General features: G+C 41.3%; 2 protein-coding genes across 9 annotated transcripts in view; one reads left to right on the top strand and one right to left on the bottom strand.

Moving 5' to 3' along the window:
* The window catches only part of Efa6 (Exchange factor for Arf 6), a 59,834-nt gene extending 48,367 nt beyond the window's left edge, over nucleotides 1–11,467 (top strand). For 2 of the 3 annotated variants that reach the window (XM_076903615.1, XM_076903616.1), the window contains exons 4-14: nucleotides 1,343–1,712; nucleotides 1,827–3,051; nucleotides 3,338–3,573; nucleotides 3,760–3,953; nucleotides 4,073–4,265; nucleotides 4,365–4,534; nucleotides 5,038–5,254; nucleotides 5,788–5,932; nucleotides 6,684–6,827; nucleotides 7,663–7,838; nucleotides 10,760–11,467. In XM_076903615.1, the coding sequence (XP_076759730.1) occupies nucleotides 1,343–1,712; nucleotides 1,827–3,051; nucleotides 3,338–3,573; nucleotides 3,760–3,953; nucleotides 4,073–4,265; nucleotides 4,365–4,534; nucleotides 5,038–5,254; nucleotides 5,788–5,932; nucleotides 6,684–6,827; nucleotides 7,663–7,838; nucleotides 10,760–10,856 (3,167 nt within the window). In that variant the 3' untranslated portion in view covers nucleotides 10,857–11,467. The other variant, XM_076903617.1, reaches the window with a different exon arrangement.
* Nucleotides 11,468–14,250: 2,783 nt separating this feature from the next.
* The window catches only part of LOC143428599 (uncharacterized), a 31,036-nt gene continuing 26,679 nt past the window's right edge, over nucleotides 14,251–18,607 (bottom strand). For 2 of the 6 annotated variants that reach the window (XM_076903605.1, XM_076903606.1), the window contains exons 33-35: nucleotides 17,598–18,563; nucleotides 17,157–17,339; nucleotides 14,251–16,931 (exon numbers count right to left, since the gene is read on the bottom strand). In XM_076903605.1, coding sequence (XP_076759720.1) covers nucleotides 16,839–16,931; nucleotides 17,157–17,339; nucleotides 17,598–18,563 — 1,242 coding nt within the window. In that variant the 3' untranslated portion in view covers nucleotides 14,251–16,838. The remainder of the gene's footprint in view (nucleotides 16,932–17,156; nucleotides 17,340–17,597; nucleotides 18,564–18,607) is intronic. The other 4 variants (XM_076903607.1, XM_076903608.1, XM_076903609.1 and 1 more) reach the window with 4 other exon arrangements.

Below are 18,607 nucleotides of genomic sequence, written 5' to 3'. Positions count from 1 at the left end.
TTCCCACCGCGGAACGGAGAACGAAATAGCCGCGGCGGCTTTTTAATCAGGGGCCACTATTCGCGCGTCGCCCGGAAGCCCCGTCCCAGTTTGCCGCCTCCCTTATTGCAACGCGCTGGAAATACGCCGGGGATCGAGCTTTGACGAGGCAGTTCAGGGAGAAGTCGGCGAAGTTGCTCCTAACTGAGATTGTTCGTGCCGCTGCGCCAAGTCGTTTCGCCTCCACGAGCCTCGCGAGCCGCTGAGTAATCCGTGTTGAGACCCTCCGCTTGTGCGTGATGATACTCTGACCGTGATGCTGTGGATTAATTGTTCAGAAAAATGTAGGGGAAGCGTCGTTTCCGAGTGTGACTGTTGTGCGAACTGGTGGGGTGTTCTTAAAAATGGATCGCTGTTCTCGTGCAACGTATTAACGTCTTCTCGACCGTTTTGGTAGGTTTTACATTCAGCGATATAACGATCTCTGTTGTTTTTTGGTCTGGTTTATCAACGGATAAACGATCTCTGCGCGGTTTTGCAAAAATAGAAGCTGGAACTAGGCGTGTTTAATGTGTAGAATATATAGCCAGTGACTAGGATGGCGAACGGAGAAGTTTGAAGTTTGAAATTGTCGTTCTTTTTAAGAACTTTTAGAGCGAATAAAAAGAGATGATTATTAGGAAATTTTGCTCCTCCGCGAGGCTTGTTCCTCTGCGTTTATACGTTTATTTTATCGTTTCTTGAAACGCTGCACTCGTTCGGAGGAAGATCGAGGATCGTATAAACGTAGAATATTCAGAAAATGGTGGCACAAAAATGGGGCGTCGCGTTTAATAGATCTACAATTTAAAAAAAACGTAAAAGCCTTTCGAAGTCGAGGTAAAAGAGAAAGAAGGTGTGCCTGAAGAGTGGCTCGCGAGAGCCCCGTATTCAGAGTGACTCGCGTTCTAATTTTGAAGTTCCGTTGCGGTCTACGTGCTCCGGAACGTTTTCTTATTATCGCGAGGTCATCCTTTCCTCGAAAAGTACACCCGTAGAACGCACAACTTTGCAGTCGCGTCTTATCTGCGATACAATTTCCTCTCGAAAAACGGAAATCTTTCTGCTCTCCCCTATCTAAGCTAAATATTTTCCACGTCCCAAGAAAACAACGCATCGAATCGAGTTCTCGAAACCTCGGAACCTTCGTCCCTCTCGAAACAAAAATACTTATCAACCTATCCGTCCATCCGTCCGTCTATCCACATTTTTCTGAAAATATCGTTCCGTACCGGTCTCGTTAAATCGAATTCGAGCCGCGCGCTCTAAGAAGAGTCTCGCGGCGAAGGCCAGCAGATAAGATAGAGAACGTCGTTTTCCCCAGATCCAGCGATAAAAGCGCACGTGCGACGGCTGTTGTCACCGGGGCAGCCGAGCTGCGACGAGACGGACTCGTCGAAGATCTCCCACGAGGCGACCACGCTCGCGAATAATCCTCGGCCGGTGTCGTCCGGGAACGGCGAGGGCGCGGAGCCCCGGAAGCCAGGGACGCCGGAACTGCCTGGCGGTTCGCCGCAGGAGCCAACCGGCGCGACACAGTATGCGAGCAGAAGCAACGGCTCGTACAGCGACGCGTCCGGCTCGTCCGAGCTGGAGGCGCTGCTCCCGCCGGTGGACAGCTTCAAAGAAGAGGAACGCGCCCAATGGGAGCCACTGTCGGGCGACAAGTTCACCAGGCAGAAGAACACGCCTAGGTAGGTGGCTAAGGAGGTATATTCGGATCGATTTCAGTAGCAAGGGAATCGACGATGAGAAAAGAAAGTAAAAGTAATCGAGACGCACGTTTACACTTCCGGTACCGGGCGCAGGTTCGAAGCGTACATGATGACCGGCGACCTAATGCTGAACCTGTCACGCACGCAGCAGAGCACCGGGCTGCTACCGAAGCACCAGAAGAAGGTCGACTCGCTGAGGTACAACAATCATCACACCCACCATCACCATAATCACCACAATCACCACCATCATAACTCGGTACCCACCAGTCCTAACGAGATGCTGGGCCATCACCGTGCTTACAAGTGTACCGGCTCGAACTCGGCCAGCACCTCGCCGGTCGGGATCAGCAAACGTGAGAGCGGCCAGTGCGGCCCCGGGCAGAGCGATACCGGCAAACAGAACGCCGCTAGTTTCGGTTACTCGTCCGGTTTCGTGCGTACGTCGCGCTCCGAGGATCACTTGCAATTCCAAAAGGACCCCTCGATGAGCGCGGTGGACATTGACATTGACGACGACGTCACGTCCAGCCTGAACACCCTGTTGGACACCAGGCCCGACAGCGGCCAGGGCCTGTCCAGCGAGCGGATCGTCTGGACGTACAACGCGCCTGTCAGCTCGCCGTCGGCCTCCGAGCGAACCTCTTGCTGCCAGAACGGTAGCTCCTCACAGTCCTCGACATCGAGTAGCTCCTCGACGGAGGGTACCAGCCCCCAAAGATCCTTATCGCCCACCTCCCCGACCTCTGTCTCGTCCTCCGTCATGTCCTCCAATTCTGGCTCCCGTAGGTTCCCACCCCCGGTGCCCACGGGCACCGCGGCAGCCCTGGGCCCATCCGCCGACGGGGCCACCACCACATCCTCCGCGTCCGGCCTTCATCCCACCAACGGCGACCTAAGCCAGTCAGAGGCGATCAGCAACATGTCCAGTCCCGACTACAACGACGAGGAGACTATGGACATACTCAGTGCACGCGATATCATGATGGTCAGTGATCCCAGTGACAGTGACTCGACGATACTAGCCAGCGAGCCACCCCAGAGGCGGCTCAAGCCGGTCGCGGCCCAGCCGAACGTCACCGCTGGGAACGCGTACGCCCAGCCGCAGGAGAACACCGAGCACAGGATAGTGATACAGGTGAAGGGGCCGGACAAGGACGCGGTCGTCGCCAGGAACACCAGCCCGAGACAGAACAGGCGACGGGGGAATCTCAGCAATCCGGAAATGGTGCCCACGTCCACCGCCCAGAGCGTTGCTCAACGGCCCGCTGGGAACAGCGCGCCTGGAAATGTCACGCCGGAGTTCGTTGGATATCAGGTGCGAATTATCATCTTTCCTCTCATCCTGTTCGCTTCTCCAGGTGAGCGGAGATTCTTTGCCATTTCTATTCTCGTTCTGTCCTTCGTCCGTGTGACTCGATCGTTTCAGTTGTTACGGTGATGTCCTTTGTCGCGCGTCTGTCATCTTTTTTCGTTTTTTCGAGAAACATGATTATTGGGAGAACGCTGCGCTAGGTCTGTTCTAACCACTGCCTTAAGTTTAAGAAGCGCGTGATATCGAAGGGAGAGAAGGAGGGTACTTTAGACTGTCTGTTGGTTTTCAGGAACTGAAAGAGAGCGAGGATGAAAACGAGGCTCTGAACATCGGGAACTACGAGGAGAAACACGGTGGCGCGTCGCCGCCGCAATCTGCTGACGAGGAGAGCGACATCGAAAGCTTGCACAGCTTTCACTTCAGTCCAAAGGCGGTGGACCTGCCATCGGCCGTCCGGCTGGCCAAAAGGCTGTACTCCTTGGACGGCTTCAAAAAGTCTGACGTCTCTAGACACCTTAGCAAAAAGTACGCACAACTCTGTTAACTCTGGCTATCGAAAACTGTTGGAGCATTCGTCGAGATTACGATGTTCAACGCATCTCGTCTCTACGAACACCTCTGTTACTGAAATCCCATGTTTCTTCGGCCCCTTCGTGCACGTAATTGTTCGCGTGGTTACCTCTAACGCGTCGCTCCGCCATATTGTTCCAGCAACGACTTTAGTAGAGCGGTAGCCGAAGAATACTTGAGATACTTCAACTTTGAACGGGACACGCTGGACGTGGCTCTAAGAAAGTTCCTTGCCCAGTTCTCTTTGACGGGGGAGACCCAGGAGAGAGAGAGGGTTCTTGTACATTTCTCCAAGAGATTTCTCGATTGCAACCCGGGCGCTTTCAATTCTCAGGGTAAACTTCCGTTTCTGTACGCCGTTTTCGTTTCAGACGCCTGGTTAAACGAAAATTGACCGGCGAGTCGATGCCCGCGCGACACTTACTCATCGTTACTTTCTATTCCATTATTTCAGACGCTGTTCATACCTTAACTTGCGCTATAATGCTGCTCAATACAGACCTGCACGGTCAAAATGTCGGCAGGAAGATGTCGTGTAACGAATTTATCGAGAACCTCTCCGAACTGAACGACGGCGATAACTTCCCAAGAGAGGTGCTGAAGCAGCTTTACAATGCCATCAAATCGTACCCCTTGGCGTGGGCCTTGTGAGTTTAATCGAGTTCTCTTTAACGATGATTGAATTTTTGTTATCGCCTCGCTCGGCTATGCTGATGCGATCGAATTTGTTCTCCGTTCTCGTCCAGGGACGTGGAGGGGGATGAAACTGCGAACCAGGCGATCCAACAGGGTGACGGGCCAGCGATATCCGCCACCGGAAATCCGTTTCTCGACGTGCCAAATATTACGGGTGCCGCGGAGTTCAAGAAGGGATACGTTATGCGGAAATGCTGCTACGATTCCAATGGGAAGAAAAGTAACGCGCTTGTTTATCTTCGATACCGTATCTTTACAACAGTCAGCCGTTTCTTATACCGTTCTTTTTCTATAGTCAAAGAAAACAAACCGGTTAACTTCTCTATTAATAAACTTAATTATCAAACGTTAACGTTACATAATAATGTGTGTAGCAAGCTTAATTTGCGTTAGCTGTAACGTCGCTATGCGGCCGTCCTCTGAATTTAATTTACATATTTGCATATGATACGACTAGGCATAATCAGAAATAAGCTGTGCACAAAAGAGTGCAATTAAGTAGGTATTCGTGTGCAGTTTGATGGGACGTGTTGCATAATAGGAAATAAATCGGTCGAATGAATTATCAATCATTCAACCAGATGTAAAATAACTTACTTTGTATTCTTGGGAATTTCTTTCAAAGTGACAGGATACATTTGGATACATTTATAAGATATAACAAGCGTTTTTCTAGTTTTGTATTCGTTGTATATTCATCGCTCTCGTTATCATTCGTTTCAGCTCCGTTTGGAAAGCGCGGCTGGAAGATGTATTATTGTACATTGAGGGAACTTGTATTATATTTGCACAAAGACGAGCATGGCTTCCGTAATGATAGTTTGCACAACGCGATACGCATACACCACGCGTTAGCCACCAAAGCGTCCGATTACACGAAGAAGGAACACGTCTTCAGGTTACAGACTGCCGATCAAGCAGAGTATCTCTTCCAAACGAGGTAATTATCATCGCGAGCCTCCTCGCGTGCCTTACAATAGCGAAATGTGCAGAAAATAATATACGCCCGGTCTCTAAACCATGTCGTATCGAGTAACGACGTTAGCCGGTGACGTGACCAATCTAAGATTGCATGCAGTGTTTTACGTTTTTCTACAATACGGATTGAAACGAAGTTATCACATTTCGTGCCACGTAATTCATCGGTAGCCCACGCCTCTTATCGTATCGCGTCGGAAATTGAAGCGGGTATATCGCGTCGTAAAAAGTAAAACTTTTGTTGGGTAAATGAAAACGCACTTTGCTATGAATTTTTAATGAATGCCATTTACACTACATATGTATACTTTTATGTTATAGATTAGCTAGAGTAAGATCGCCATTTTTTTCCATTAGAAAAGTATTTCAGTATAATTTTTCTATCAAAATATTTTTTTTCATTCAATTAAATGGATGGCCCCTCTCGTTTTTGCAGCTACCCATTTGAAATAGCGATCGTTGATGATTTCTGTTAACGTCGAGTTGAATTTTCAGCGATTCCAAAGAACTGCAGTCGTGGATCGACACGATCAACTTCGTGTGCGCCAGTTTTTCTTGCCAGCCGTTAGCAGGCGCGGTGGGCTCGCAGCGAAAGTTCCAGAGACCCCTGCTTCCGTGCAGCCATACGAAATTATGTCCTGTGAGTAGTGTTCGCGAGACAAGGTGGAATTAAAGTGGCCCACATACGTTACGACCACTCGTACAGCTAGGGATGGATTCAGGATCTCAACTAAGTTGCTTCAAATCGATACATTTGTGCGATATTGTTACGATTATACAGTTGGAGAGAGCCCTACTTTATGTAGAAGGCCAAGTAGAAGTTTCACACGTACGGAATGAAGAGAGAGAATTCTATTTGGTGTATCTCCTCACTTTCCTCCATTACACTATTCTGCATTGCCAGCACATAGCCTGATAATGGCGATACCAGTCCCTATGCAATCATTTCTTCTATTTAACTCATATAACTGTTATTAAATTTAAAGACAAGCGCTCGAACATTTCTAAGCTTTTGGAAATTTGTAATGGAGATTTTGAAGCAATCCAGTCGACCCCAAGTCCATCGCTAGTTGTACAATATGGGCCCTTTAAGAAAGACGGCCTCTTTTGCCCCGTTTACGCAAACGAATATAATCTGTCTTCGTTGTTTCTTTATTTGCAAGCCTTCCTCCACTATCCCCGAAGCGAACTCCGTTCTCTAGATATTCTGGACGCCAGAATTCGTAACCGTCGTGCAGAGTGTAGCGTACAAAATGCATATTTCGAAATGCCAGTTAAACAAGAACAAAGTAGAAATCTAGAGATACTGTTACACGATCTTTCTTTCATCTATTGGTCGGGGGTTGCGCGATGAATGACGGTTTGTTGGATTTTTTTTCACGTGTTGGTAGAGAGAACAGTTACGGGACCATGAGGAGAGGGTGAGCAAATTGGAGGCTGAACTGGAGGAGCACAGACGACACCCGCCCGAGAGGGGAGCTAAGGCACTCACTGTACAGAATTATAAGGAGAAGGATGCCTACTTACATCACGAGGTAACGACTACTGAAAAACACCGACGTTCTCCATTTGTTTCATTACAATTCATTTTTAGGAAGTTTCTGCGATTGTTTAGCAGTTTTGCTGTTAAAGGTTCAAAGAGTATAAGTATTCTTTTCTTTAAGTAGATTTAGTCCACTGGATTGGAAGAGATATTTCAGTAAGTGAAGCGTAGAACCTAATTAGTATGGAATAAAATTCTGTCGCGTATCTTATCCACCGTGAACTCTGTTTTCACTGAATCGCGGCTATTTATTCAACGTTTGATGAGGAAAGGACAAGCGTTTTATGCTTGTTCGTTTTTAACTACTTATATAACTTAAATGTTCGACACCATTTTTAAATTGAGACATAGATCAAATACTTGAAAATATTCGCTACAAGATCTCTATACTACTTGAGGAAATGATAATTAAAAAAAGTAAGATAAAAATTCCTGATACTAGAACAACAGTATATTTCCTCTAATTTATTGAAATTACTTCTCTAAAACTAATTGAAACGATGCTAATATAAAACTTCACGAATGCCTCGGAAAGTCCAAGGTATAAATATAATTATACCAATAAATTCGCTATGCTCATGAAAACTTTACTCACTACATTACCAACTTTGTACTTTGCAACTTTGTAACATTTTCATCTTCCCATTAGCTCGTACGACGGAGGTTCTACTATAGTCTTAAGTGTTGGATTAGTTGAGAGCTTTTCCAAACAGGTATAGAAAGAAGGTACAGATCTTTAGAACCTTTCAGAAAACATTGAAAGCATCTGACGTTAGACGGTATCGATCTTTCTAATTTTCTAAATTGCTCTCGTACCGTTGTTTTAGCTGAAGAGGTATAAGACGTACGCGTACCTGTTACGGTCGAGGCTGGCGTTCGCCGAGGTGGAGCCGTTGCTGGTGGAGAGCTGTATAGGCGAGGTGGACGAAGGAAGCGGGGCCCTGCTGAACTCGGACGTGGCGTTGGTCCCACCGCCAGTCCCGGAACGGCCTGCCATAAATAGGTACAGTTACAGGGCTGCCATTTACAACCGTAATCTGCTAAATGGTCAGGACTACGGCGGGGACATTGGTTGACGTGTGATGGGTGTCTTTTCAGCATGTGTGGTCTAATCTGACCTGCGTTACGCGCAGGCAGAAGCAACAGCTGAAATACGGAAGAAAGAGAGAGAACGAGAGAGAGAGAGAAAGAGAGAGTGAGAGAGAACGAGAGAGTGACAGAGAGAATAATTAACGAAAAACCTAACGATGTAACCGACGCATCGCTTTGTTAAGTACTGTACTTCTATCGTACCGTGTACTCACCATTCTCTTTTACTATATTTAATCGTAAACTTATCAGCGGCCATTAAAACGAGCAATGATGACCGGTAGTGCTTGGTGCATTCGTAGGGTGGCTCTGTTACAGCAGCGGTTTTCGATCTTCCTCATCGAGACCCTTTCAGTGATGCGTGCACAGCTTGCAGAACCAACTTTGTTGAAAAGACAGATGGTTAATACGAAATTTTGAACGAACGTAAAATTAAGATCGTTGGAACGATTAAGGAGGCTGTATCGTGGGGGCAGATTGATTCAAACAATTCTTTAATCATTTTTATCATCATAAAATTGTATTTTACTGAAATACATATTATATTTGTAAATAATATTGATTTTATCAATAATGTTATTGAATTATTGATAAAATTTTTATTTAGTTTGATAGGGTATTTATCCGATGGATAATATTTTATGTAATTTGGTAATTTTATGTAGTCAGTGGCGATGACTATAACAAAATTCTATCTTGAAGAGATATTTTGAATCAATTTGCCTCTAAGGTACAGCAATGAAGAAAGTATCCCTTGTTTGCTGCAACATTAGCCGACTGAAGAAATCATGATTTTCCAGGAAACAGAGTTTTATAAGAGAAAATCATATTGATATACTAAATTGTGGTATAATAAGATATAGAACTAGGACGAAAGTATCATACTGAATTATCAAGATCTATTCTTTATATACTAGTAACACAATGACTACAAATTTCTAGTTGAATAATTGTTGCAGCAGATAATCGACTCAAGTAGTTCTCAAAACAATTGCTGGCCACTGGAAGGGTTAAATCATGTTTTATTCTGTTTTGCGCTATTCTCATTCGTAGAAAAGAAATTTGAATTAATTCATTGTTGCTCAAGTATCACGTTCACAAAAAAAGCTGCTGTGCTAAGTGCTCTCATACGAGGCCGGTCAAACAAACTGGTGGTGATTGGGTTCAGGGTTTGCACCTAACTCAGTAATAGTGTAAATGGTTCACTAATTATAACCGAGTAGATTGTTAAAGCGTCGACAAAGACTTGGCAAGGCCCGATTCAAGACTCGTGCCTTGACTGAAGATAAGACCAGTTACGTATACAACAATATTCCAGTGGACGAACATGAAAAAGACATAGTGTCCGAGCGTTTGAACGGTATCTTGAAAAGTGGACTTGTAACTGTAACCACTGTTCAATCGATTCTGAATTTAATACTACCTGTATAAAGGACAGAGAGAAACTATACGAGTAACACTTTTTAACGGTTGAGTCGTCGTTTCTTAAATGTGTCATGAAAATTCTATAAAAAAAAGACGTACATAGTTGTATAGAAGTGACTTAAAAAAAAAAAATAAAAAAAAAACTGAGATTACTGTGTCGTACCACCAACGAAACAACTGTACGGTGCTTTGTTGCTATACCGAACTGTGTCTGTCTTCGTACAAAACAAAGTAACAAAAAGTATCTTACTCGAGCATCTCCTCATGCTTTCCGCTTTCAGTTCGCTGCTAACAATTTTATAACGAGATATTTAACTGTATAGTTACTATATCGGGTAACAGGTGGCGCGAAAAGTAATTTCTGCTTTTCTTGCTGTATCTTTCCCTTTTCGTTGAGATACACGCACCGAGTGGAGACCATCGTTTGGGTGCACATTTATTTGTTCCCTTTTGATTTTGTGTGCTACTTACTACACGTAGAATGTAACAACAGGCTGTTATCCGTGTGTCGCTCAGTTAGATCCCGAAATCCGTCAATAACCGACCTAACAAGTCAGAACTGTTTTAATCAAACATTTCTTGTCGTTACTAGCTCTAATTCCGTTTGCTAATTCTAGAAATAACCATCTGCGTTTTTATGATGTCAGTATTATCCAGAAATCTTTCAATTAATCGATACTTATTCATTACTAGTTTTATATATTTTCACCCACTGTTAAGTCCATTGTGCTATTCTTCAAATACCAAAAACTCTAGTCATAATTATTATTTGAGACCAATGATCAAGTTTACCATGCATTTTATTTGAGAAGATATGACACATTTCAGTGTTGGGTTTTGATTACTCGTACATTAGCTAAAATATAACTATGTATGTTAGTCCCTAAATACAGTAGACACTGTACTAATCCGATTACAGGAAACATTGAGCTATGAACACCTTTTCTCAGTATTAATTAATTTTAATCAACAGCATATTGTTAATTCTAGAATTGACTGGTAAAAGTGAATAGATAATTAACGGAAGATATTTATTAAAATTAGTACGAGCTAGGACTATGGGGGTTTTGACGGAATTCGGTTTTTAACTGCAACAGATACATGTACCTTCATGATCAACCGACTCGCATTACTTTTTATTTATCGTTTAAAGAGTTAGATCATTTTTATCAGCAAAGGGGTACATGAAATGGTAGAAAGAAAGTATTTGTACATTACGAAATTTTGATTTCCGTCGATAATATCGTTTTCTACGCATTTTATGTGGATCTTTCTTTTAAAACTGGATCCTTACAAAGTGCTAACGCACTTCCGTCGACTTGACGATGCTGTAAAAAAGGATATTGTCAATAGACGTCAAGAGTTCGCCATGTATTAATACTTTCTTTCACGTAAACATGATTTTTATAGATCGTTCGTGTCAAGGATGAGGCGACCGGAGATATTTCGCGAAATTCCATGGTACTTTCCTGCGCACATTGTTGACTATTTATTTAAAAGATTTTAATAGAGGTATATTTATTTTCTATACATACAAGAATTAATTAAAATAAACCGAGGTAAAATGTATTACGTTAAACTAACTAAAGACAAAGGTGAAAGGCAGCAGAGAAAACATTGTTGGTTGCAACGAAGGCGATTGCGTTAAAAGAGGGTAAAAAAGGAACGCCGTGTGACGCGTTACGAAATTTAAGACTGGATAGAAGAGAGACAAAGTGAGACGATTAATCAGGCGCGTGATTACGATTCGAAGCTGTTCAGTTGCGACGAAAAAAAAAAAAAGAAAAAAAGAAATTCTGTACCAGCCGTTTTGCCACGCGTAATATAATGTGCGGATATATTTTTATATATTTGGTGTGATAATTGCCGCGAACAATTCCATTTCATCCGCGCGCCGATCATTATTTTTTCCCTATGCGTTTCGCGATCGATTTGTGTGCGTATGTTTATTCTGTGATCGCGCGTTGTTGCTTTATTGGCGATTTTGTAAATTATTGATCGATACGAGAGAAACAACGTCATTCCAGTAGTATAATCGACGAGAATGATGATGATGATGATGATGATGATCATAATGATGATGATGATGACTACGACTACGACGACGATGATGATGATGATGATGGCGATGATGATGATTATTATTAAACGAAAAAAGGGGAATGAATAGAAAAAATCGCGGAAGAGAGAAATCGAGAGGTGTTTCGTTTCTCGGTGTTACAATTGAGATATCGCAGATAGGGACTACCGTAGGGCCTCACATTATTCTAATCACTTGTTCCGACTTTACGTTTAGGTGCATAACAGTAGCAGACTTATCGAAATTATTCTCTAGCCTTTTTAAACGCGAAGCTAAGTACAGTACCGTATACATATATATACATGTATGTATATACTGTGTGCATATATACAATTATATGTATATGTATACACAGGAGATCGTTCTTGCATAAAAAGCATTACGTAACAGGCTGGGTGCTTTTATCGGGTGATTTAAAAAAAAAAACCACGTAGCAGACACGAATCTTTTGTTCAGACGGTGAATAAATTGTAAAACATTTTATGCCTCAGGCACTAAATTCTTTGGCTGTAACGTTGTTGCATCGGAATATTTGAAGCATTGAATTCTTTCATGGTTTTAGAGTAATTGTACGAAAGCGTTGTTTTTTCTTTTGTTAATTGTTAGTAGATTTTGTTGGACAGCCTCGTTGAAGGTTGAAGAAGGAGGAAAAGCACTTGCACATGTGTTACGTAATTATTTTATGCCAGTTTTCTGAATTAAATAAAGCGGACACTATACTCCTGGGAAAAGCAGTATTAGGATCTACTATATAATTTGTTACGTTCTAGTTACGAGCGGGGGGAAAGAAGAAATCAAAATGCATACACGGTTTCGATTACGTGATTACGTTGAAGTTATTCAAGTTCTGCTAGGCAATTTTGTTGACATAATCGTTTATATTACGAATCGCAAACATTCCAGGGAAACTTTCTCTTTTCTTAGGGAGAAACACCACGACGAATCTGTTCGTTCATTGACTAGTCGAGAATTAGCGTTTTTTTGTATGTTTTTTTTTGTTTCCTTGCTCTTAGATATGGTTCCTGTAAATCATGTTACTGCTCAGTATCTAATACGAATACCACAGACACACAGAGACACACACGTGCATACACCATTAACTCTTAAGCATAAATCAGTAATAAACTCTATTTCGTTACTTTTGTATTTCGATTGTAGATAGCCCGCTTTTATTATATCCGTTTACTCTCTATTTATTAAATGAAAAGGAAAAGAACTAATAACACCAATTCTTTTGTATCGTTCTCGAGAGAAGTCGTTCACTACATCTAATCATAGTGTACACTAGACCCCTTGTACATAAAACTGTATTATATGTGGATAATATAACGATTATTATAAACTATATAAAGCTAATGGCAATAAAGATAAACAGTCTCCAAACTGTATAGATTCACAACTTTCATGTGCGATTCCCAAAGTCTCAGATAATCAGTAGGTAATTTAAACTAATAATTGTGCGTGAAATGCATCTATCTCCCTTTGTAACAGCACGTTATCCACCCTCACTCAGTTATTATAGCACTGTTAGCATGCATGCAGTAAATTATGCATTCGACAAGTAGCATTCGTTGCATTACGTTTAGGCCCTTCTATCTAGAGTAAAGTGGAGACAAGTGGTAAAATCGCATGTACGCATTACCAGTATTGTTACGCATGATATATACCTTATTGCGTTACTGTGTACGACATTATGGAATGTGAAATTACAGTTATGGTAATCGCATGTAGCTATAGAACATTGCACCATTTCAATCTGCTTTTCAACCCTTTGCGCTCGAACAGCAATTCTCGCTCGTCACGATGTTCTCAGTAGATTATGCTTTCAAAATCTGAACACAGATAATATATTAAAGTATAACGTTTTCGTATGTTAATTTGTATATAAATTCATTTATGCTATTTGTAAGACACAAATCATCTTGAGTTGCAACTCAGCCGCTCAGCCGAGAAAGTCGTCGAGCGCAAAGAGTTTATTATACTTTCTTCGATTCTTTTCATATATTTAAATTTTCCTACCGTTTCACACCAGTAAGCATGGAACACGATACCATTGCTTTGCTGTTAATAGAATTGCAATTACGTGATGCAGAATGTTTAAAGTATCCAGAAGCCAAATTGATTAACTCCAAAGGTTTTCAAATATCTATTACAAATTTGAACGATTCTAGAAATAAGTGGAGTCGATCACATTGGCTGAAGAACTCATTTTCGTGTACAGAATACTGATACTTTTATTACAAATTTATACTTCTATCGATTACTTAATTGCTAATTTCAATCTCTCGACATATAAACTAGAACTTCTCTCGTACTGTACACTTCGTTTGATATTCATTTACTGATTCTGTTGATTTATTGCATGCGACAGGATTGAGCCAGTGTCATCGTGAATGAAGACAGCAGACCATCATCATATCTGTTTCAACCTGCACAGAAGTTGTAACTCTTAAGTTCTATTTCTTCTTTTTTTTTTGTTTCCTTTCAAATGAAAATTTGTCAGAAATGGAACAGAGAATCGTTCCCGTCTGTTACATTGGTAAGCACCCGTTTTCTTTCATGGTGAAAGAATAAATCATATTTTGCATCAAAAGCGCATAGTTCAAGTAAATCTGTCGTCAGATACGAAACACTGTAATCGTTAAGTAGAAATGATTCGAGTAAATTTCGCAGAATCGTATTTCGTTATTACAGAGCTCATTAAAAAGAAACAGAAAAAAAAAAGAAAAAAAGCCGAAACTTCAGTCACAACATACTTTTATTCTTCTGTCTCGTCGAAAGGGTGAAGTATATTTATATTGTAAATGAAATTCACCGGTGATTATCATCAAACAGATTTATTACAACTTAGTTCTTTAAAATTAAGACACACGCCTCAAGAGATTTAATTACAAACTGGTACTAACGTCGCCTCGATTAACTACTACCTAACGAAGGGACGAGATTTGTCTAGCTGATCCTCTCCGCGATAGATCAGTCCTAAAAAGTAAAGGTGATGTGTAAAAGAAAGCTATACCCTCGAAGATGTCCCGTTACATCGATCAAAGGGAACTTAACAGGTTTCTTGTTAACGGTGTTACCGAGCAAAACGATTTTACAGAAATACACTATCAGCTAGGAAGTTCACTAAAACACGCGAAGTTGAGGACAAGTTGCACGGATCGTCGTTATAACTATAATATCTATATTCGAAAAGCAACAGGTATCACTCAACACGATCAAGCTTCTTCTTTTACATTGTTCTTTTGTTTCCTTTAGATAAAATACTCGAAAAATCCTCGCCTAGAATTATCATCGCGTTAGAAAGAATATACAATATACAATCATAGTATACGTATAGCCGCGCAAGTATACCGATTGAATATGAATTTACAAAAATCTGCGGATATATAAATCGGTCTTCTATATATATATATATAGAAAAAGAGAGGGAGAGAACGAAGTTTACAAACGCAATATATATATTGTTGTCTGAATCGTCGATATCTATATATATATATAGTATACACAAAAGTGGTTTTCTTCTTTTTTTTGTAAGCGTCGTACCTTATCTCCACACTTACTTTTTACGCTTAAGGTGATAGTTACTTTTTTAAACTGTACATAATATATAGATGTTACACGGTGTTGTAACATTTTAGACCGCCTTACAATTGTATCGTGCATAAATGCCAAAGAATCGCATTTAAAATACATTTCTTTCCTTACAATGTATTTCTTCTTCGCATTTACGTTCGTATATACTTTTCACCGATTACATCGTTACTCGCTTCTCTATCCTCATTCGGTTTTCTTTTCTGTATACTCTTGCATACATTTGCATACACCGCGTGATCGTATTTTGCTCTCTTTCCCTAAATGTTTATACTACTGTTCGTGATTTTTACGAATATGAACAATTTCTTCGCCTTTCCTTTCTCTTTCTTCTTTTTTGTTTTGTTTGTTCGTTCAATTGGACAATTGAATGTTTCTAAGACTTCGTCAGGCATTACTCTTGCTCTTTATAGAATAATCGCGACACATTCTTACGGTTGAATACTCATTGTACATATTATTTTAGTTCTGTTGTATTCTTTCCTTATTATATAATACTAACCGAAACTTGAAGGAAATGACTGTGTACTTTGCGTACATACGATATATATATATTCGTTTGAAAATAAATAAATATATATATATATACTCGGTTATAAATATTATTTTACAGTTATGAAAATAAAATTGTAAACATGATCTGTTCCCGGTTTGTATTGTGTTTCATTTTTCACTCCTTAGAGCATAAACTATTTTCTGTCAATATCTCTTTCTGTAGCAAGTCAAACGAATTAAATGCGATATACAATGTTTTTAAATATATTCCCTCTCTTACATGTGATAAATAAAATTTCGTTCGAAATGCTATACTACTACAATATTGCATCTAAAAGATTGCTACGTTCTGCGTACAATAGTCGTAAAAAATAAATTTGGCTGTCTCTCTCCGCTATGTGTTTGTATTACAATATTGTATCATGTATTTTGAGGCGAGGTATATACACGAGTTGCATATAAATTCGCATATAAATTGTTTAAATAAGGAAAAAGTATTTAACAATGGAAGAAGTGTCCACTTTGCAATTTCTTCAACGGATTTAAATGTGTATCTCCTTACAAAGCTATACAAAGATTCATTGCGAAGCATAAATATATCATTTGCAACGTTCAAGCTAATAGATTCGAAATTGAATTGAAGAATATCGTTTGTCTACTAGAAGCTAGCAAATCGAATTACACGAAAAAAAAGGTATTTACAAAAACGACGGTAGATCAGTAGATTTTGTACGGATTTATTATCATATAATGAAATAGTTATAATTGTATATAATTCTAAATTAGATACTGTTACTTTACATAATTCATCTGGTGTGATTCAAAATAACATGGACCTCTACTTTATGTACAGATACAGTGCAATGTATATGCAATAATAATTAATAAACGATTTATATTACAATATCGGTCAACTAAACGTTGACACTACTCAACATACAAAGATACAAACTTCCTGTATACATACACACGACCCATAAAATTTGTTTCTTATTCATTTATTTATCATTAGTTTTTTTTTCATTATTTTGCAATTACTCCTCGTGTCGTGTCCTCAAAGAGTGTCCGTAATATACAAGCGATATCAATGTCTCTATGTTTTGTAAAGTAAAACTAATATTGTACAACTTTGGAGGAATGTTGTGATGGCATAGCACCAACTTCACTATGAATCAATTAGTCAAACTGCAATGGCACTTTACAAATTAAATAATGTGTCTATCATATATATTTATATATTTATATATATATAATTTTTTTTTTCTTCATGTAAAACCTACCCAATAACGTAGTAACAATAACAACGGTGGATCGAGCTCTTTAGTTCATCCACTTGCGGCAGTTAGGCGCGCCACATGCGCATGCTATCTTGTGCTGGTCATCTTCAATGTCAAATTTGTAGTCATACGCCAGCTGCAATGGAGACCAATTTATACAAATAGCACAATCGATACAACGATTATACGATTATCTATTCTATCCTCGACTGTTCGCTTTACTCAACTGCAAACACGTAGGTGTTCATAGTACAAAGTAGAAGGATATTAATTAAGCGAAAAGACTATTGTACGCGTAAGAATATGCGAACATGTAGTAACGAAATGAAAATTGTAATTACAGGTTGACATTGATACATACCTCCTCGCCACGTGAGATTCTTCGCTTCGCAAAGATTATGATTCTAAGATCACGTTCGACCTCAACGATTTCAGCGACACAATTCGGATTGCAAGAGTGGTTGATGTACCTTGCGAGACCTCCGCACAACGTCGCATCGATCACTCTTTCTTCGTCCAACCGGAACATATAAATACCACGATTCTGTAATAATAATTCCCATCTAACTTATAACATCGTCAAACTAAACAATTTCATTTCACCCTATTACAATTTTCTAACAGGGATGGCTTTGAAGTTAACAGGATCCCAACAGAGGGCGTACTTTTAAATCAATATTTCAGAGTCGAATAAATACCATTTTTATACCCCTTATCCTATCTGAATCTGTAACAAAGAGGAAGAAGGAGAGGGAAAGAGAGCGAGGATAGAGATGATAAAATAATTGAAACAGAGGCGTACCCTTGCTTCGTACTGCTTCTCTCTGGTCTCAGCCAACTCGGTACGAATGATCTCCCCGATGTACTCAATGACCATGGTGTGTTTCTCCAGATCGCGCGCAGCGTACAGTCCCAGACCCTGGATCTTGGACCGCGCCAGGTATACGTTGTTCCGCCACTCTTGCTTCATCTTCTTGTACTGCGAGCTCTTCGAATGGACGAACTGCTTCGAATAGGGGCAGGCTACTTCGCCCGCGACGGTCGCGGTAGGGACGAACGCTGCCCTGGCCGAGGAGCCTGTGCGTTGCGTGTGAGGCCTCTTCCACGGTAGCTGGTTCCTCAGACGAGCCTCCGTTCTCGCGCTGCCGGTCGGATTGATCGCCAACGGTAATTCTAACAGGGGATTACGGCCGTATTTGAACCTGTAATCGGTCAGAGTTTCGATGCCTGGAAGACTTTCGAGGACGCGGACCACCGCTGGCTCGGTCAACCCGAACAGGTCCTCGCCGGAGACGTAGCGCGGGAAAAGCTGGACGCTGTGCGTCGATCTTCGTAGCTCAGCGAGCGGCTCGAGGATTCTGCTCCAGACAGCGCGAGGCGTGGCGTCGCGCAGCTCCACGTCCTCTTGCAAGGGCTCTTGCACCAGGACGCGGAATTCAGGGCGACCGGAAACGTCGTGGATGGAACAGACGTAGCGGCAGCGTTTGTTAGGCCGCCTCATGCTCCAGTAGAATCGGACGATCTTATAGCCGACGGGGTATATGTAGTTCGGTGTGTGAAAATTGGCGAGCTGGTGTGGCAGTAGCTGCCCGACGCTTAGGAATATCAGGCTCCCGACTCTTAGCAGGTGATTGTGTTCCGAGTGATGCATCACGGCTGCGACTTGTCTGTTCTCGTCACGGTTCACGTACACCCTTCTATACACGGAGAGCGTGGTCAGCTCGTTGTCCTTCTCGTTCTTCTGCACGTGCTGAGAGCAATAGGTACTCTGGGGATACGAATAAATTTCAATTGAAAAACGGATAGACCCTA

Source organism: Xylocopa sonorina, chromosome 10 (genome assembly GCF_050948175.1).
Source record: "Xylocopa sonorina isolate GNS202 chromosome 10, iyXylSono1_principal, whole genome shotgun sequence".
NCBI lineage: Eukaryota > Metazoa > Arthropoda > Insecta > Hymenoptera > Apidae > Xylocopa > Xylocopa sonorina.
The sequence above is the reverse complement of the archived record's forward strand: the minus strand, read 5'-3'. Positions and strand labels throughout refer to the sequence as shown.